Source organism: Marmota marmota, unplaced genomic scaffold, assembly GCF_001458135.2.
Source record: "Marmota marmota marmota unplaced genomic scaffold, marMar, whole genome shotgun sequence".
Taxonomy (NCBI): domain Eukaryota; kingdom Metazoa; phylum Chordata; class Mammalia; order Rodentia; family Sciuridae; genus Marmota; species Marmota marmota.
Genome location: NW_025999900.1, coordinates 21,857,451 through 21,879,536, shown reverse-complemented (window position 1 = coordinate 21,879,536; position 22,086 = coordinate 21,857,451). Strand labels below are relative to the sequence as shown.

At 36.2% G+C, this 22,086-nt stretch overlaps 1 protein-coding gene across 1 annotated transcript in view; it reads left to right on the top strand.

The window, feature by feature from the left end:
- Positions 1-22,086, top strand: part of Ttc6 (tetratricopeptide repeat domain 6) — a 242,176-nt gene that overhangs the window by 193,104 nt on the left and 26,986 nt on the right. Inside the window, exons 22-27 of the mRNA XM_048798678.1 lie at positions 8,729-8,863; positions 10,074-10,223; positions 11,145-11,285; positions 12,975-13,088; positions 15,886-16,005; positions 19,911-19,984. Coding sequence (XP_048654635.1) covers positions 8,729-8,863; positions 10,074-10,223; positions 11,145-11,285; positions 12,975-13,088; positions 15,886-16,005; positions 19,911-19,984 — 734 coding nt within the window. The remainder of the gene's footprint in view (positions 1-8,728; positions 8,864-10,073; positions 10,224-11,144; positions 11,286-12,974; positions 13,089-15,885; positions 16,006-19,910; positions 19,985-22,086) is intronic.

The following is a 22,086-nucleotide window of genomic DNA, read 5'->3' as shown; positions in this document are numbered from 1 at the left end:
TCTAGCTAAAATTTCTGTTACTTAATAAGACTGATGAGAATTTATGCTTTTGATTTATTCTTAATCGTAGAGGAAATATTTGCTGTTTTTCCCCATAGAGTATGAGGTTGGTAATGAGTTTGTCATATAATAGCCTTTATTATGTTGAGGTATGATCTTTCTGAACCTAATTTATTCAGGGATTTTACAATAAAGAGATGTTGAATTTTATAAAAGACTTTCTTCATCTATAAAGGTGATTGGGTGATTTTAATCATGATTCTATTTATGTGATGTATTATATTTATCAATTTGCATATGTTGAGCTATCTCTTGCTTCCTTGAAATGAAGCCACCTTGATCATGGCATATGATCTTTTTAATGTGCTATTGAATTTGACCTGTTAGTATTGTGTTGAGGATTTTTGCACCTGTGTTCATCAGAAATATTGGTCTGTCATTTTCTTTTTGTTGTTTTGTGTCTTTATTAGGTTTGTAGAAGGGTAATACTTGGTTTGTATTATTTTCTGTTTCATTGAAATCTTTTATTAGTCTCTTCCTGCTACTTTTATTGAAAGGGATATTTCCTTGTTATTTGTTTTAAATGTTCCATTGGATACTTATTTCATTAATATTCAAACTTTATTTTTTTATAATATAAGTGTGAGTCTGTTTTGTGCTGCTATAATAGAAAATAACAGATTGGGTAATTCGTAATGATTAGAAATTTATTTCTGTCAGTTCTAGAGGTTGGGAAGTTCAAGATGAGGGTTCTGGCATCTTATGGGGATCTTCTTACTGTGTCATTCCATGGTAGAAGGTTGGAGGGCAAAGAGGGGTGTGTGTTGGGAGAGAGAGAGAGCAAGAGAGGAGGAAAAATCAATAGGGAGCTGAATTCTAAACTTGTTCTTTATAAAGTCCCAATCCCATGATAATGAACCATTCTAGCAACTAGTGGCATTTAATCCATTGATCATTAGTCACTTTTTAAACGTTCCAGTCTCAATACTGATACATTGGGTGTTAAGTTTCCAGTTTGTGTTTTTGGGGGAATACATTCAAACTACAGCAATAAACAGCATTTACAAGTTATGGTCAATTTCATAAATATTTTAAAATTTATGATAAGATTTCATTTTTTTAAAACAAACACATTTTTGGGTCTGGAGTTGTTGCTCAGTGGTAGAGCACTTGCCTGGCATGTGTGAGGCCCTGGGTTTGATCTTTATCACCACATACAAACAAACAAATAAATAAATAAAACAAAACTCTTTTGACATCTAAAAAAAATTTTAAAAAGAATACATTTTTAAAAGTTTCTTTTCTTTTTAATTTGCAAATACAGTGTAAAATGGCTATTCTGCTTGATACTGATTCTTTGAAATATGCTCAGAATTATTCATGCCTTAGTTTTGTAAATCTTCCATGTCTGAAAAATATGCATTTTCTCATTGGTATGTTTTATATACGTTTAGTAGGTCTCATTTTTAATGTGTTTTTCACATGCTTATTTTTAACTAATTGATCTATCAATGACTGAGGTATTTTTAAATCTCCCATAATGATGTTGGATACCAAGTTTTCTCTGTAATTCTTTAAGTTTTGTTTTATGTAACTTGAGGCTATTTTTAATTTTATACATTTTAAAATTGACATCTGTGTATATATATATACACACACACACACACACACACATACACACATATACACACATATATACATACATATAGAATACAGTATTGAAATTTGATACATGTATTATTAGTATATCATATATAAAATCAGGACAATTAGTATTATCATCTCCTCAAATATTATCATTTCTATGGTTTGGGAAACTTCAAATTCTTCTCCTTTACTAATTTGAAAGGCATAATTAATTGTCAAAGAAATTATTTTTGTTATAGATCCTCAATTTTAGAATTATTATACTTATCTGATGAACTGAACTTCTATCATTACATAGTGACTCCTCTATCACTACGTATAATACTTGCAGTGTTTACTTTGATGCTATACTGTGTTAGTTTTTCATCACTGTGACTAAATTACCTGACATAAACACCTTTATTGCAGAAAAGATTTATTTTGGCTCACAGTTTCAGAAGTTTTATAGTCCATGGTCTGCTGACTCCATTATTTCTGGGTCTGTGGTAAGACAGAATATCATGGTAGAGGGGCGTGGTGAGGGAGAACTGCTCACTACTTAGTAGCTGGGAAGCAGAGAGTGAGCCAGAGGAAGGGGCCAGGGACAAGATCTACCTTCCCTGGATATGCCCCCAGGAGCTACTTCCTCCAATTATGTGCAATCTCCTAAAGCTTCCAACCACCTTCTAATAATGCCGTCAATTTATGAATCCATCAGTGTAAAAAGGCATCAATAAGAGAGCCCTCATGACCCAATCACTTCCCCAGACCCCCCCACCTCTAAACATTGCTACACTGGGCACCAAGCCTTAAGCTCAGGAGTCTTTGAGGGACACTATTTCCAAACATAGCAACCTACTTTATTTTGAAAAATAGTATTTTAATGTATGTCTTTTTTTCTTTTACTTTTGACTTTTCCATATCCTAGGTTATAGGAATGTCTTATAAACAGTTTATAAAAGGCTTTTAAAAATTCATTTTGATTATATCTTTGTTTTACATGGAAAATTTTGGTTCAGCTCCTAATGATAATGAGAATTCTACTGTTAGATTATCTTTCCCTTTTTGGTATATTTTTTCTTGTCTCTGATTATTTTTTAAGATTTTCTCTTTTGTTCTATAAAGTTGTATATATATGATATATGACATATATACTATATATAATATATTACATATAATATATATTATATAATATATACTATACATTTTAAAACACAAAAATAAATAAATGCATATTTATATAATTTATATTATGATATAATATAAATTATGTAAGTATATATAATTATATATATCAAATTATATATTTAAACTTTTTTGTAGTTGTAGCTGGATAGCATGCTTTTATTTTATTTGTTTATTTTTATGTGGTGCTGAGGATCAAAGCTAGTGCCTTGTGCTTGCTAGGCAAGCACTCTGCCACTAAGCTATAGCCCCAGTCCTAAAGTTGTATATTCTTGATTTATTTTTATTTTCCTGATTTTACTAGGTTATGATTCCTCAATTTGTGGATTTCTGTCTTTCCTCAGTTTTGGAAAATTTGAATCTATTATTTCTTCAAGTTCTGTCTTCCATTTTATTTACTCTTTGGGGGACTCTGACAGATATGGGTTTGACTTCTCTAATCTTCACTTATCTTATGTTCTCTTTTATATTTTAATCTCTTGCTTCATTCTGTATAATTTTTTAAAGAAGATTTTCTTCAGGTTCACAGATTCTTCAGCCTGGTCTTCATGTTTTATCTGAATAATACTATAATACTTGTAGAAGTTCCATTTGATTGTTTCAAGTCTTTGTATTCAATCCTAATTGTCTCCTTTTGCTTCATCATCCTGATTGCAACTTTATTTTAAAGATATTTTATAAACATGTATTCTGTACCTGATAATTTCAATATAATTCTCAGATGTCAAAGACTGGTTTGTTAGTTTTGCCAATTCTTATTCATACTGTCTTGTCTCATTCTGTGCTTGTTCATTAGCATTTTGCTTCATTTTAATCTGTAGGAATACAGTGGCTATATAGGGCCCACTTTCCTCCATATTTCCTCCATATTGAATTTGTCTCAGCTGTTTCAGGAGCAAAGGGATATCATCATCTTGGCTCTCCTGAGCATTCCAAATCCAGTGAATGCCCTGAACATTCCAATTCAAAGTGAATGTCCTGACTCATATCTTAATAAATGAGTGCCAAACTCAAATCTTCCTCTTTGTTGTTGACCCACTTCATGGAACCCAGATGGTGATGCTACTGTAGTCATCTACCCTCAACATCACCCCTCCCTCCTGTCTGCTTAGTATATGCCTCACTCCAGGCTAAGGCTCTCATATACATCTCTGTCTATGCTTCCTGGAGACTTCCTTAGAGAGCTTCTCCAAGGAAATTTCTTTAGAAATAGATCATCTACCATACTGATTCAGAAGTCCTAACTACTAAAATTCTGAGTTGTTTATTATTCATATTCATTGCTTTACACTGTGCAACTCTAAGTAGCATTATAGGTGAAGTGGGAATCTTTTTTTTAAATGTCTTTTACTTTATTTTTTTATGTGGTACTGAGGATGGAACCCAGAGCCTAATGCATGTGAGGCAAGTGCTCAACCACTGAGCCACAACGCCAGCCCCTGAAGTGGGAATCTTTAAGACAGTTGTTACTGTTGTTGTAATAAAGCCTTATCTTATTTTTTTCCACAGAATGGAAGATTTTGATTGATATTTAGGAGATATGAAAGAGTCTAGCTAGTGGCAGGAGAATTTCCTATATTTAAAATCCTTTTCAGATTTTTATATTTAAGGTCCTTTTTATATTTTTTGACATGTCTTTAGTAATGCAAAGTTGGTTTAGAGGACTAATAATATGCTACTTATTAAGCACCTAATATGCATAATAACATACATTAGACAGACTGAGGGCTGGGTGCTTAATCACGAATAATTATATTTAATTTAAAAGACACCTGAAATGTGCCATTTTTACCCTCTCAACCCCTCTAATTATTTACTTTTCTCTCATTTCTGGCACAACAAATCTTGAATATTTTCTGCATTCATTGGCTTCATTTCCTCACTTTCCACTCATTCTGACACTCAGTACAATCTGGCTAGTTTCTACCCTCTTGTAATGGTTGACGCATCATAAAGTGACCCCCAACAAGCTTTGCCCTCGTATGACATTGAGTCTGGGTGGAGCCTGTGACTTGCTTCTAACTAAGAAAATATGGCAAAGTTGATGAAATTTTGCTCCCATTATTATGTTACATTGTATATGATCCTCTTTTGGCAGAATGAAGCGATAGATTCTCTTGCTGACCTTGATGAAGCAAAGAGACATACTGAGAACTAGCTGTGGAGAATCCCTTGTTGGGGAACTGCTGTGGTCTGTAGGTTCAGGAAACCTCCAATAGTCAGTATTTTTAGAAACCTGTATCCTCTGTCATACAGCCATGGGGAAATAAAATCTTTCAATAACCTTAGAAACCTGAGAAGATACTTCCCTACTTGCACCTCTAGGTGAGAATGCCATCTGGTTGGCACTTTGGTTGTAGCTCATGAGGCCCCAGAGCAGAGGACTTGGTTAAACTTTGCACAGACTCCTGGCCATGGAAGTTGTGAGATGGTAAATGTGTATTGTTTCAAAGGCAGTAAGTTTGTGGATTTTTTTTTTCTGCAGCAGAGAACTAATACAGTTTTTGGTGCCCAGAAGTATAATGAGTGCTTCTGTAATAAATATCTAAAACGGTGGCAGCAGCTTTGAAACCAACCAATGGGGCAGAGACTAGAAGACTTTTAAGGGGCATGACTAGAAAGCTTTAATCACTTCAGACAGACTATTGGTGGATATCTGGTCATTAAGATATGCTAGTAGGTTCTCACCAATGAATGAGGAACTAGTGAAAGAAGGATCTTTTTAATGTAGCAAAAAATGTTTCCTGTAGTTACTTGGAAAACAGAACTGTCAGGATCCTAATATGTAGTTAAGATAATTTTCAAGTAAAGTGTTGAAAGTGCTGAGTGCTGTCAGGTTTATTCTTGCTTCTTATAGTGAAGTGTGAGAGGAGAGAGATAAGTTAAGAACTGCTAAACAGAATAAACCAGGACTCTTACCAGATGATAATTCTCTACCTCTCCAGACGGCAAAAGACGACAAAAGCAAGATTGTCACTGTCAGTAACGTGTTCTAACTAGTGAGAAGAACAAGGTGTAACTGGACAATCTTTTGCTCCTATTTCAGAAAGATCATAAAGCCAGAATATTCAGTGTAACACTGCTCCCTTTTGAGGATATGCCGTACAAATATCTTAACCAGAGGACCTCTAAAGGTTTCAGGATATTGTCCCTCATGCATCTCAGCCAGAGGCCAAAGTAGAGAAGGAATTTTCTTGCAAAAATTAGTGAATATTGCTTTTGTCTAATGGAGAGAATGAGTGCCTGTGAAATGCATTAAAGGTCTCCAAATTCTTAAGGCAATTATTTCTGTAGAAACCAGTTTGGACCGAGAGAGAGAGAGAGAGAGTATGAAATGAAAGGTTGTCAGACCACTAAAGCATTCTGACAGGAAGCAGATTAATAGAATAACTCAGCTGCAAACATGTTCAACCTTTTATGAAAAAGCAATAATGACCCAGAGGGCAAGACCAGGAACCTACAGGGCAGAATGAAGAGCCAGAGAGAATAATTCTATGCCTTGAAACCTAATCAAGAGACTCTGGATGTCTGCTCAAAAAAGAGCTGCCATGGACCACTGAGGGCTTTTTATCCTCCATTCCCCCTCCCCTCACCACCCTTGAAATGGAATGCTGTGGATATTATCCTGTGCCTATCCTACCATTGCATGTTGGGTGTTTCAGAGATAAATAGTTTGCATCTTGGAAAGGAATTGTGCCCCAGAAGTGGTACTTAAGTGAATAATACTCAAAGTCCTCATCTAGACTTGGACATGATTTAAATAATGAGATTTCAGACTTTGATCTGATGGAGTAATGAGATGAGCCTTTTGGAGGCACTGGAATGGAATGTATTTTGCATGTGGCAGGGATATGGAGTCATTGGGGCCCAGAAAGCGGACTGTGACAGACTCATTCTGTAGTTGCCCTCAGTGAATCATGCCCTATATAATTTTCTTCCATTTCTTGAGTGTTGACAGGATGTGTGACTTGCCTCTAACCAGTATGCAGAGCAAAAATGTCATTCCCTGATTATTTTGCATTTTCTAAGACTCCCTCTTTAACAGATTGGAAAGAGAGATTTTTTGGGCTGGTCTGTAGGGCTAGTCTGTAGGTTGTGACTGCTTATGCAGAAGGTCATGTGGTGGCAAACTTCAGGTAGCCTCTAGGATCTGAGTGTGGCCAACTGCTAGCAAGAAGCCAGGACTCCGAGTCCTGGAGTATCAAGGAAATTAATTCTGCCAGTGATATATTAGAAGCTTGGAAGGTGATTCCCCCACTCAGGTTTCCAGAGGAGAATGCAGCTCAGCTGACAACCATGATTGCAGCTTTGTGGAATCCTGAGTGGAGGACCTAGTGAGCCATTCTTGATCTCCTGACCTGTGGAAACTGGGAGATAATAAATGTGTTACTTTAATATGCTCAATTTGTGGTAATTTAAAGTAATATAAAATGATTACAGTGCGCTTGCTATTTTCATTGGTGAGTTCCTTACTGCAAATTCAATGGTCATTCCTCAGATTTGAAGTTGTTCAGTTCTTCATTCTTTCAGGAATATTCCTTTATATTTGCTTTGACCTCCCCCAGCTCCTGTTGCTCTGTCAGGAAGCCCAGTATCATTGCTGATCCTATTCTACCTACCCAATGGTGGTGGTCTTTTGGTTCTGTTTTTAAAATAGTCCCTCAAACCTGCTTCTTTTCTCTATTTTTATGGTCATTATCCTGGTTCATAATATACGTTTAATTTTTTTCCCTTGAGTGATAGTAACAGCATTGTACCCCTCAAAGCTGTTACCCACAGAAGCCATGATAGTGTTTTCAGAATATCAGTATGCCTTATCGGCCAACCCTCACTCCCCAGATCTATAAAGTAAGACTTTATACAGTACTGAGGGAGGGAAAGATGGGGGAAGCAGGAGGAAGTAAAGATGTGGTCATTTTAATTTAAATGAGATGGAAAGCTGGAATAGATTCAAGTGTTTAGGGACCAAAGGAGACAGTGAAAGGGCAAAGGTTCAAAAAAGGAAGGAAAAAACAAAGCGTGCTCAGCCGGGAGCAGAGGAGATGGTGTTAAGAGTGAGCTCTAAAAAGGAGAAGAAATCATTCAAAGACAGGAAAGAAAAGGGTGGGAATGGCTGAAGACATAGATATACTAAAAAGCAAAGAGAAAGAAAATTGAGAAAGCAATCCAAATTTCCATGGTAAAGTCATGTGCTGAGAGTGAGGACAGAAGGATGGATGTTGAGGTGGGTTGTAAACGTGGAGTAGATGTTAAGGGGAACAGCAAAGACACTTAGCGCATCCAAGTTAAATCTGATGACTTCTTTAGCAATTTAGTTCATTTTTAAAAAGGGAATAGCAATTAGCATTTCTATTAGGTAAATTTGATTTCTTTCATTAATTGGTTTCAACTATTTTGACTAAATAATGAGTAATTTTTGGTGGTGGTTTATTTTCTGCTGCCCAGAGAACCCTAGTAAGAACACAGCATAACCAAATAAAAGTTGATTCAAATTATATTAGATATTATCAACACTATTACTACCTAGTAGCTTTTCAATTATTTCACACAGGGAAATGACTAGGAAATTGGTCATAAACTGGTCAATAAATGTAAGTCTGATTAAGACCATTAGAAAATAATTATTAGAATTTAAAACATAGTTTCAAAAATTCATGTGTGTGAGCCTAAGTCCTGGTTTATGAGGTGTGAACTCAGGAGCTCGCCCTGGAACTGAGTCTTCTTCTTGGGTAAGACCTGTGATCTTTATCAGATCCCTGTGAAGTGGGAACACAGCTTCCTTATCTGGGTTCTTTTTAACATTGAAGATTGTAATGTTAAATAAATATCAGAAAGAAACAGTCCCTTCATATATATATATATATATATATATATATATATATATATATATGTAATTTTAATTTTTATCACATTCTAGGAAGCTCTGAGAATGCTTAAGAAGGCATTGGAAATCTGTTCTTGTTCTCTCAAAGGACAAAATGCTGCAGCTTTTTCATCAGAGTGTCTGTATAACTTGGGTCTTTGTTACATAGAAGAAAACAACTTCCAAATGGTATTTTGTGTACTTAGAAGCATAGATTATGTGGTTTTAGAAACTGGTTGCTTGTATTCAGTTTTATTTCTGGAGGCTTATCTAGACAGTACAGGGAGTGACTAGACCAAAAGTTTAAAGTGGTTGGCTTATTATATAGTCAGTCTGCACCCTGAAATTCTCATGAATTATTTTATGTAATCAACACATTTTATTTGATGTTAGTTTTTGACAATTAATCTAAAGACCAATATGTGTTTTCCACCAAAAATATCTAAATATAGGAAATTATTACAGCAAAGCAGTGTTATTTTATTATTAATATGACTGCTTATTAAACTCCAAGTAGTTTATATTGAAAGCTTCAACATATTGTAGAATAAAAGAGAAATTATTAGAATACTCTTTAAATTATCTTATTGAGAACTGATTAATTCCAATCAGATTGAAACTGGTTATTAAGATGGCCGGGTTCATTGAAAACCAGTTAATTCAATTATTATGGATTTATCCAGCCTTTGACTACTTTACACACTTCAAAATGGTCACTGATATGAAGAATATGTAAAATAATTGACATTATCCCATGGTTATTGTTGGATATACCACAACTCCATTTTTGCATACACATACACAATCACACAAATACACATGCATCATTCCAATCCTTCCTTATATATACCGGATGGAGAGTATCTTAAATTTGCATATAAGAAAAAGAATTGTCCACTAAGTTGTTCATTAAATATAAGATTGATTGTAATATTTTTTATACTTTTAGTCCTTTTGGACAACAGGGAAAACTTGGCTATGCTTTACAATATTGGGAAAAAATTTAAAGTTCTGTGTTCTGAGTTTTCATAATCATATATCTGCTACGATTCTCAGACTACCATGGATAATAAATGATGCTGGTTGCAATTTCTTTGAAGGAATAAAATCCAAAAACTAGTGATGAAAATCATGCCTCTGAAAGCACTGTAATCTAACAGCATGGATTATGTAAACATTCACCTGGAAACAAGGGGATTTTTAAATATAATACTAAATCTAAGTTGTTTCCAAATATTGATTTGCTTGTCCCAAAATTTTCTGTGGGAGAATATATTTTAAATTACTAGAAAATTGAGTGAAACTTTTCAACAAAATTTACATATTGCAATTTATTAACCTTCTAAACTAAGACATTCTGTCACTAAGTGGTTTGTGCTTTAACAATATGCCCTTCTAGGCTTTTGATTCTTTTACAAAAGCTGTGAAAGCAAATCCTGATTTTGCAGAAGCTTTTTATCAACGAGGGTTTTGTAAAGTAAAACTCCACAAGGAAAGCTCAGTTCTGGACTTCAATCGTGCAATTACGATCAATCCGAAACACTACCAGGTATTTAAATACATAATGATAATGATTTGGAAAATTTGTTAATTTTGGTAAAACTATTAAATCTTTTATATGCTTTTGCTATTAGTTAGCAACAATTGGTTACTTGTACGTACTTTTCAACAAACATATATCTGTATTTTATCTGTACGTACTTTTCAAAATCCATGTATCTATATTTCTTCTTGAACTAAATATTTTTTCCCAACAGAGATATTATGTTTATTCAAGTGCTTTGTGAGTTTGGATGTATGTAAATATGCTAATTTATTAATTTTTGTGTTTATAATTTTAATTTACATACTGTTATCAACTTTATTTATTTATTATTTTGCTATCACATTTATTTCTGTCTTTTAATAGACTGTGGAGACAACACAGAATTTAATAGGTGAAGTGTGACTGGATCCTGATTTTAGAAGACGATGAAATTAAACTTGAATTGGCTAAATAATGGATACTTTTAGGGAATTACTAGAAATCTTCTTAGAGATATATTGGCAGTGTAGTTACTTAGGGCAATCTCTTTTTTCCATAGTAGATGCATACTGAAGGCCACAAGGTGAAAAATTTTGATGGCTACAACTTATTTTTCCATACTTAAGGAAAAAATAAAATAAATATGGCAAACGAAGTGCTAATAATTATTGAATCCAGGTGATAGATACATGGGTGTTCATTATACTATCATTTCATTTATTCTATATGTTGGAATTTTTTTCTAATAACAGAGTGGGGGAAAAGAGTATATCTTAATACTGTCTTTGGACATACTTTATCTCTGGACATATAATTTTTATGATGGCATGATATTCCAACATCATTTATGTCTTTGGGTGGCATAAATTTGTTCATAGATTTTTGGTAAAACTGATGATTTCACTAAAACCTCTATTTCTGCTTTCTCTTCTCTTTCTCTGAAAGGCATACTTAGGCCGAGTAGCCTACTATGGTTTAAAAGGCAGATTCTCCAAAGCAATTTTGAACTGTAACGAGGCAATCAGTATTTATCCTGAGAGTGTGCGCGCCTATGTCTGCAGAGGAGCTCTGAAATACTACAGCGGGGTAGGCCACCTCCTGCCTGGTTTACTGAAATTGTAGATAGTAGAGGAACTCACTTTTTTCCCTCTGTGATAGGAGAATTGCTGTGGTATAAAGAGCAGAACTACATAGAATACTTTTTTCATCGTGCACTAAAGGGGATTTCAGTTCATGATTTTTCACAAAATAGTGATATTTATTTTTGATCTTTACATTTAAAATAACATCATTATTATTTTATTTTTAAAGAAAGTAGTAACATTTTGTTATGGGGGAGAGGTTCCTCACCTCTTGTGTGCTAGGAAGAAAGATTTCCTTCAAGAGACATAGAAGACATAGAGAGGAATCAGCAGGGTTTCCCACATGGCAGGTTTTTTTTTTTGTTTGTTTGTTTTGTTTTTTTTAATTTGGTCTGGGAAACTTGTTCCTCAATTTTGAATTTGCAATGGTTACTGAGGTTTTCCATCATGGCTTAGTGTGCCTGCACCAATTTCCAAATTCATGTTGAAAAATTTCCCAGTATAGACTGCTCCCTTTTGATTGACAGGAAACTAGCTGTCTGTCTGCAAGAAGTTGGTCCCTGGGCATTGTGAAGACCAGCAGGGTTCTTCCCAGGAGCAGAGCCTGAATTTCTTCTCCCTACCAACTTTATTCATGTCTGTATGGCTACCTAGTCTAACGTATTCATTGTAGGCAGTTTGGAAATAAAAGCAATAAAAAAGAAATTAAAAAGAAATAAAAAGAAGGGAATAAAGGATTACTATCCTACCATCAAATTATAATTTTTGAGAGCATTTTTCAAGTATTTGCAGTTAGTCTTTTATTTTCCTGAAAATATATGACATGGGTTTATGCTATTTATATAATTTGTATTGTGTCCTGCTTTTTATACTTTATCTCTGGACATATAATTTTTATGATGGCATGATATTTCAACATCATTTATTTTTAACCACTTGATTGTTGGATATTTAGGATGTTTTAAAATTTTTACCATTTTATCATTTTAATAGAGTTTTAGACCTCTGAGAACAAAATCATTACTTGAATTCATGATTGGTTCTTAAACAGAAATTACTGGGTTAGATGCTCGAGCAGCACTGTTGATATCTGAAGCTGTGTGGAGTACTTTGCTTCTCCTTACTTTGCTTTTTTGAACTTTCTTTGTAGTTATTTCATATGAAATATTTTGCAAATGACACCTAAAGCAAAAGTAAGATCTTGCATTATGTGTTAATTCCATGAAAATTACTACCTATAGTATGCTATAAGTTATAAGAAAAGAATTGAAGAGGAACGAAAGAGAACATGGGAAGAAAACCTGATGATCATGCATAGGGTAGTCTGAGTGACAAAAGTAAGCAACTTCTGGCAAATGTTTGCTAGATGAATATGGGTTGATTTTCTTTTACCCATCAGTATAATTTTTCCATGCCATTCAGCAACATTGGAAATAAAATAATTGTCTAAATTAAAGTTGTTGATATCTTTAATTTTGTTTGTGGTTGAAAGAAACTAAGAATTCCTACTAGGAGATTCTTAATTAACTTTGTGGAAGATTAGGTTGATTGTCTTCATTTCACAGATGATATACTGGTTACATGAATGTTCCAGAAACTCTGATAGGATCAAGGATTTAGTTTTGCAATTAAATTTCAGTCCATTATTATTTACCCTTCTTGATTATTATTATTACTATTATTATTGTTGCAGAATTACAGGCTAGCTATTGAAGATTTAACTACAGCTATCAACATGGACAAAAAGTGTTATGTAGCATTTTATAACAGAGCATTATGTTATATCAAGACAAATGAACTTCGAATGGTGAGATGATCATTTAGTAAACAATAAGCTTAAACCATTTAAAAAACAATATTTACTTAATGGCTTGTTGATATCAATAAATAACATTGATTGAACAATATGTTAAAGTACTTGTAAACATATTTAAAGCATCTGTAAAGTATTTTTCCCATTTTGTCTATAACTTTGGCAAGTAATTCCTATGGAAATACACCATGTAAAACTGAAGTACCAAAGAACCATTTATAATACTATTTCTGTTAGTTTTCTTACACTATTTCTATAATAAGTCAAAAATTAATTTTGTAATGCTAATATAAACATTTAAAGTTTGAATAAATTAAAATACACTACATAAGTATCATGTGAGATGTGTCTATGGATACTCTGCCTGTAGAATTTTATAGCAGTGATCACTAGCAATAGTACTGTTTCACTCCTTTGATTTTAGCTACAGCAGTTCATGGAGGCATTGTTTGGAAGGTCCTGACACTATACATGCAGTGCAGGGATTGGTGTGATGGTTTTAGTCTCTGGGGACCAGTGAACAAGATGTGCCAGTGTGTTTTGAAGGTGTAACTGTGGCTACAATAAATCCTTCTCTCCATTTGTCTTGACCCAGTGTCTACCTGCGTAAACTCTCTTTTATATTTTCCGGTCTTACTCTCATCTTCTCACTCCTTCTCAGTGAGGTCATTTTTCAAGGAGGATTCCTCAGGGTGGAGCGGCTGATCTGTGGGCTCCCAGTGTTCTGTCCTACTCATTTTGCTTCTTTTTCTTTCTTATATGCTGGTCTCCCCCTCCTTATTTCTGCTCCTTCCCCAGTAAATGAAGTTCTTCCTTGAAAAGACTTCATCCTATTTTCACTATTCTGTGCAAACACACTCCCCAGTCTCTCTGAAACTTGGTTGTCTGTTTAAAACACTTGGAAGTTTGCAAGCTTTGAAGGGAAGAAGTTGGGAAACATGGGTTCTATTTAAGAGGATGCAAAATTCCTGGTAACCAGACTATCAGGTTGCCTCCAGAAATGTTGACAAATGAATAACTAATTTTGAACAAGGGAGTGGTTAAGATCCAAGGAGTTAATTAAAGGAGCATTTATCAGTGACCTGCACAGCAGGTGTCTGTGACAACTCCCTCTCCACCACTACTCCTACTAGAAAGGTAATCCTGAAGCCAAAACAATAGGTTGGATAGGGAAGGGACCTCCAAGTTACTGTTATCTCAGATACGTAAAAAAGCCAAGTCCCTGTTAATAAAGAAAATGCAAAACTGCCCGAATAGGTTGAGACTAAATTAGAACCACAAAACATTCGTGATTTTAAAGCATCCAGGACTACAGATCATTTCATTCCTTCATTTTATAGATGAGGAAATAGAAGTAGGGAGTCACACAGGAAGTCAGAAACCTGTGTGGTGTTCCAGGTTTGTTTGCTTCTGGGTTAACAGTCTTTAGGTGGCTTTACAAAGGCATCTGATCTCCAACATGTGGACCAGCAGATATCATTTAACAGTGTCACCTCCTTCCTTTTGCCGACTTCCATTCTCCACATTCTTGTCATCACTAGACTGATTTAAAAAAAAAAAAGTGTCTTTCCAAAAAAAAGCACTTAGGGATTCTTTCAAGATATGGTGAATTCTGACTCTCCTATTCTATACTAATAAAAACAATAGCATTTACCTCTTATTTAGGGCTTGTTGTATGTCAAGTACTGGGTCAAATGATTGATCAAACAAAATGTTTCTAAATGAACTCTTAAAACAATATATTAAATGTTTAATATACCAATTTGCAGAAGAGGAAACTGAGAAGCAACTTCTAATAGAGTAGGATGATACACATCCAGGAAAGGTCAAGGCCCTCACTCATTCTCTTAAAACCACTGTGCTCCCACTTCCCCACGTCTGCTGACCAAGAAATCTCATTTCCTGGCAGTTGTTTCCCCTTATATCACATATTCAGCTGCTTAGCGGATCTCTAATGCACCTTACTGGTTTTACAGTCTGTGGTTCTATGAAAGGAAAAGATACGTAATTTTTGGCTAAGATTCTAGTATTTTTTTTCAAGCATTATTATTTTTACAGTCCTGTTTATGTTTGTTTATAACTATGCCACAGTATACATATAGATTCTTTTTTTTGATTTTTTTTTAGTTTTTGATGTACCTTTTTATTTTTTTATATTTATATGTGGTGCTGAGGATCAAACCCAGTACTTCACACGTGCTAGGCAAGCACTCAGCCACTGAGCTACAACCCCAGCCCCTACATATAGGTTCTTTAACTGAGCAATATTTTTAGACACTTAACTGCACAGTCAGGGAATGCTGGAGAAGGGCCAATCAGCACAAAGTGATATGGCACTTATTTTCCATTTTCAGTAACAGGTGCTACTAGCATGTGAGATTTGGCCCTTTTCTGATCAGACCATATGACTTTTTTTGGGACAAAATACTCAGTAGGGAAATAGTTTAGGAGATATCACTCCAATCCAAATTTAGGATGCTTTTAGGACCTGGTGAACAGAGCAGAGGACAGAAAACAAAAGCAAAAGCAAAAGCAAAAACCTGTTTATTCAGTGAAAGAAAAAAAAAGAATAAAAATAAAGGCTACCACTTATTTAAAAAAGTGACCATGTTTATAATACTTAGCTAAGGGAACCCTGTAAATCTAGCATATGATTATTTTGGCCCCAAATGATAAGTCAAACTAAGGAACTAAGGTTGAGATCCCACTTTGTGCATGGACACATTTGCCCATGGCTAATGAACAAGGTATCTACAGAGGTATATTTAAGTTGTGATTATTTTATTTTTAGGCCTTAGCAGATTATGGAATTGTGCTGCTGCTTGAAGCTGTAGAAAGTATAATCTTAAATACCCTCATTAATCGTGGAATCGTCTATGCTGAGCAAGAGCAGTATGGCTTTGCCTTAGAGGTGAGCTCTCCTGTGGATGTGTAAAATGAACCCACTTGATTTTATACATTCTCTTTTGAAAACTAGTGAACATGTTTTCATTGCTACCAAATGGCCATACTAATGAGTGATAACTTTAGCCACAATTGTACTGAAATACTAGGAATGATTAAAAGAACCTTTGCAAGAATGTGTATTTTTACTTCATATTGTTTACAGATAAATAGCCAGTGCAAAAGGAATAAATTCTAAATTGACCCAGACTATTACCTCTGGAAAGAAATATACACAAAATTCTTTTGTGTGGCAAATGAAATGATTTGTGTATCACATACTCTGGTGCTTGGTGCTCTTTCTCCTTGACAATTTTTTATTTTCCCATTGAAAGCATATCAAAATAAATATATTTAAGTGATTCAGGGTGTAGTTGGTCAGAATGGGCTACTGGGAACATACTTTTCAGTTAGTGGGGACAACGTGTTCATAATTGTAATAGATGTGAGCGTATGCAGCATATTGAAAAAATAGTTTGATTTTTATTTCATTGTAAAATAAAGAAAATTCATAATTGTCATTTAACTTTATTTTTATTGTCTATTTTATGGTAACTTTGGAATTAAGAAACACAAGACAAAAATCAAATAGCATTTTGAGGTTTACAGTTAGGTAATAGCAGTTTTGCATGTTAGTTTCTAAGGAATTACAACCTAAACATTAGATAGTAGAGTGTTTTCCTATTTTTCTTTTTCATTTCCCAGGATGGTTTTTATAATTTTTGACATCTGGAGTCATCTTTTGAGATTCTGCCCAACAGAATCACTTGTTTTCTACATTGCTTACAGTATGATAAAATGTAATTTCAACATTTGAATTCCTTTAGGCTTTTTGGTAATTGAAAATATCTTTGAGACATAGGCAGAGGCTGCTAAAGAACTTCTCTGTTTGTGGTAGACAAGAAACCTATGGAAATCTAGGCAATAGTGTTGGAATAGAGAAAGTGAGAAAAGGGGAGGTGGGGAGCAAAGAACTTCAACTGTTGGGGAATGAAATGCTGGGCCTGTGTTACCTACTGAATGAATATTTATTTTGCACTACACAACTATATTTATCCTGTTTATTGCACAGTTGCTAGGTATCAGGTTCAACAATACTGCAGAATTTAAAATTATGACTTTCAGAGGAGGAAACTGTTATTCAAGAGAAATTAAATAAGTTCTTTGATCCAGTAGATACTAGGGCAAGCCTGAACTAGGTCTCACTTGATCTTGAATGCTGTTCCTTCAGCCAAGGTACTGGCACTGGAGGTAAGGATATAAATAAGACTGGGTTCGAGTCCTTGAGGAGATGAAGGCCTGGTGAGAATCATTCTTGACCTCTCTCTTTCCTCTCACCCCACATCTAACCCATTAGCAAGTCCAGTCAGCTTTAACACTAAAACATATTTTGAATTAAATCAAGTCTCCCAATGGCCACTGCCACCTCCCTCTCAACAAGTAGGGACTGAACTCAGATATCAGAGTCCTCTCTCTCCTGGACCGTTGCTGTAGCTTTCCAACTGACCTCTCTGCCTCCATGCTTGCCCCCTCTGCATGCTCTTCTCCATTCAGCAGCCAGAGAAAACTCTTAAAAGCACAAAGCTCAACAAGTTAACTCCTCTTCTCCAAGCTCTCCAATGGCTTCCCATGACACTTACAATAAAATCTGAACTCTTGACCATGATCGACCATGACCCGACTTGACCTGACTGCTGCTCACCTTTCTGACCTCATTATCAGTCCCCTTTTCTACACCCCAGTTACTTCTCTATGGCCTTTAGCTATCCCTTGGCAAAGCCAGGCTCCCTTCTTGCGCAGGGCTTTTGCACGAGCTCTTCCTTGTGCACATGGCACTCTTCTGACTGATCTGTATATGTCTCAGGCCACCCTTCATTTATGTTTCTGCTCACATGTGACCTCCTTAATAAAAGAAAAATGAATAGGTCATCATAGGTATACAGGGGTGACAGGAAAATGGATAGGAGAATGTTGGAGTGATGGTATGAGATAGCTAAATCCCATTCTATGTATAAAGTGAATTGTGGTAAAGTTAAATGTGATGCAATACTCATGTTATTTAGAAACTTGAGGGTGAATGTCAGAAAAAATAACAGGTATAAAAACAGTTGCCTTTATGGAGTGGAACTTGGGAGTGGGGGAGAAGAAGTAGAACAGGGGATCATTAGTTAGTTCCTACGTTCTTTAGTTTTCTTAGAGCCTGAATATTATATACATGGTTTACTTTGATAAGAATAATTGAAGAATGTCTTTAGAACCAGTTTACAAATTACAGAATAAAATGGGTCTTATTTGGGGGTTGAGGGTTCAGTGAGTGCTGACTAGGGTTCAGCGAGAATGGGTAGTGACGGGAACTAGAAAGATGTGGTCATGTGTCATTTCCAGGATAGGGCGGGTTGAAGAAATGCATGTTAGGTTGGGACAGTAAGACAAGGACGGAGACAGCATGCATGTATGTGATGGAGCCAGTTTCCAGGGGAAGTGAGATGAATGAATGCTCTGACAGAGAATGGAAGATGGCTGGCAGCGTGTTTGATTACATTATATCTGATTAGACAATCTATTTCTTATTTTCATCCAAATGGTTCCATTTAGTATTGAAACATGCTTCATGAATCTAAGCAGAAAATCCACATGTATAGATGGGTCTGTTTTTGATACCTCTTCCTCCTGTTGGATCCCTGAGCGCTCAGCTCAGTCCTGCTGCTTCTCCTTCCAATTCCTACCTCCAAAGACAGTCTGCCTTTCCCCTCAAATACAACCAGAGAAAGTTCATGCAAGGAGGAGGGAGGAGAGAGAGATTGTGCTTTAAAGTTAGCTCTTCTGTAGTTTGGAAATGTCCTTTGGGACTGTGGATTGCTGGTCACCCTCAGGAAGGGAGTCTGGAGGGATTTTGTACTGCAAAGCAAAGTACAGCACTCTCCACTGTTTAGCTTGGTCACCTGAGGTCACAACCGAAATTGCCCATGATGATTCCTGCGGAAGAGGACCTCTGGGGAAAAGAAGAGTCATTTTTAATCCTTCATAGGTTCTGGACTCTTTCTTTAGGAGTCATTAAAATCAATCTATATCATATGCATGTAAGTGTATGCATATGTACCTACAGAATATTTTGATTTGTAGATATTTATTTAAATGTGAATTTTAGTAGTCTTATTTTGCTTCAGGTTACAAATGTTTTTGTAGGAGTTTGGAAAGCTATAAGCTTCAGAGACTGTCTCTGGTACCTAATAGAGGAGAGTGTTCTGGGCCACTCTGGCAGGATCCCTTGAAGACTCAGAACTTTCAATTTTTTTTTTTTTTGAACAGCCTGCTCCCAGGGCCACTCAAATCCATACCAACTGACTTCCCAAACTTCAAATCTTAGGGTTAGAGTTTTCATTCCTTCTTGCTCAGGGAGGCTTCCGAATCTATTTCTTTCCAGAAGTGTGGATTCCAAAGATGGAAGCAGGCTTAACTAATTCATACCCAAGGCTCAGTTGTGCCTTTTTCTGGACTGGAAGTTTGCTCAAAAGCTTTCTCCAGGGGAGTTTCCTTTTCTATCTAGACAGGGAAGTGTCTGGTGGTGATCATGGGGTATAAACAATAAAAATAGAACAAGTGAGATAATTCATTACACATGGTAGGGAAACACCACAGAAAAATCCCTTTTCTTAAAGTGGAGGCAAGTAGTACAAGATTCTGAAGGATTTACCATGACTGGATTCCTTTGCTCCATCCCTTCGTCCTAGTTGTGATCCTGTGAGGGAAAAAAATGAGGTTTTAAGAAGATGTATATTTTAATGCTTATGTTAAGTATATTCGTGTGGAATCAAAGATAAAAGTTTTAGAGGGAACTTGCAAAATTAACACAAACTTATAAAACTGTTTCAGGATTTTAAACAAGCTGCACAGATAAGCCAGACCAACGTGAGTCTTTGTCATGCTACCGCCATGTGCCACTACAGGTATGGAGTTCAACTGGTGTCCAAGGGGAGGCAAGTGGGGTTATCACATATGGGGACTTACTTATATCCCCATGAAGAAGCCAGGAAGGAATGGAAGAAATTGGGGACAATTTTGTGGATGTGAAAACATTCAAAAGCAGGGAGAAAAATGAGAATTCCCGGAACAGACACAGGAACCACCACATCTAGCATGTCATTGGCACAATTCTGCCTTCCTCACACTCTCTCAGACCAGTCAGGGGGTGAACACCTGCATCATGGTGTTGGGGGTGTCCATTTGTTACCAGCCTGGACATTGCAAAGGGTCTTGGTAACATGTACAATAAAATTATACATAGCTTGAAATATCTAAGCACAGAATTAAGTAATATAATTTGTTCATAAAATGGGACTGTCTTTTAAAAATTCCATTTCCTAGAAGAGAGGCTGGTTTTAAAAAGTAATGTATTTTCAAGAAAATTTTGGCTTTAAAACATAAGTATAAATCTAAAACTAATTAAGAAAATGCCAGCAAACGTCTACGAAATACAATGAAATCTAGAAAAGCACAGTACTTAAAACATTATTACCACTTTCTAAGATGATTGCTCTTTACTTCTATAAGTAAGTTATAGAATGAGAGAACATTTATATAAGGCTAAAATATAAATAAGTAATTTAAAATACATTTATAATATATACAGCCTTTGCTAACCATAATGTTTACTTTTCTGCATGTACATTTGACATGTGAAGATTAAGTTTTGATCATTTTGCTTCAAATGCATAGAGATTCAGCACATGCAGATTTTAATAAGGGATAAAATGTACTTGGTTAAGTAATAGTTTATAGCATTACTTTTAATAAGAGAAACAGCATTTAATTTGGAGGAGGGAGTTAGGATAATTCATAAATTATACAGAAAAGTCTTTGCAGCTATTAAGTTTAAAGAATAGAACACAGTTTGCATTATTTAGGAAATTGACACTCTTTTTTGTTTGTTTTTGTTTTTGATACTAGGGATTGAACTCAGGGGCTCTAAGCCATGTCCCCAGCTCTATTTTGTATTTTATTTAAAGACAGGGTCTCATTGAGTTGCTTGGTGTCTCCCTTTTTCTGAAGTTGGTTTTGAACTCATGATTATCCTGCCTCAGCTTCCCAAGCTGCTGGGATTACCAGCATGCACTCCCAGGGCCTGTCTGAAATCAACTCGTTTATTTTCCATTTTAGCACATAGTACATCTATGTTTCCCTATAAGAATTAGAGGTGGGCCCTGCCGCCCGCGCCTGCAAGGTAGGCAGACCTGCAACTGACTGGCAGAACAGGCCCAGTGGCCCGCTGGTGTGGTAGACACGTCACCCCAATTGGAGGAGGGGCAGAGCAGAGCCACCGCCCGCGCTGAAAGGTAGGCAGACCTGCGACCGATGGGAAGAACAGGCCCAGCAGCCCACCGGCATGGTAGACACATCAACCCAATTGGAGGAAGGGCCCAGCTGCCGCCCGCAAGGTAGGCAGACCACGTGTCCCGGAGAAGGGGCCCAGCGGCCCGTCGGCCTAGTTGAAAGATCACCCCAATTGGAGGAGGGGCACAGGCGCCGCCCGCGCCTGCAAGGTAGGCTGACCTGCAAACTGGAGAACAGGCCCAGCGGCCTGCCAGCATGGTAGACGGATCACCCCTATTGGAGGAGGGGCCCAGCCACTGCCCGCAAGGTAGGCAGACCCCGCGACCTGGAGAAGGGGCCCAGCGGCCCGCCGGCCTAGTTGAAAGATCACCCCAGTTGGAGGAGGAGCACAGCCGCAGCCTGCCCCTGCAAGGGAGACTTTGCAACTATACAAGAGCAATATAAATATATAGGGGGAAAATTCAATAACACAACAGTTTCACCAAGCAGAAAGAAACGAGAGCAGTATGAAAAGACAAGGAAAGAAAGGACCACAAGCAATGCAGGTCAACTCAACTTTAGAAGAGGTAATAGCTGCAGCAGATGGAATGTCAGATAAAGAATTCAGGATATACATGCTTCAGATGATCTGGAGTCTCAAGGAAGACATTAGACAGCAAAATCAGGCAATGAAAGATCACTTCAACAATGACTTACATAAACAAATCCAAGAAGCAAA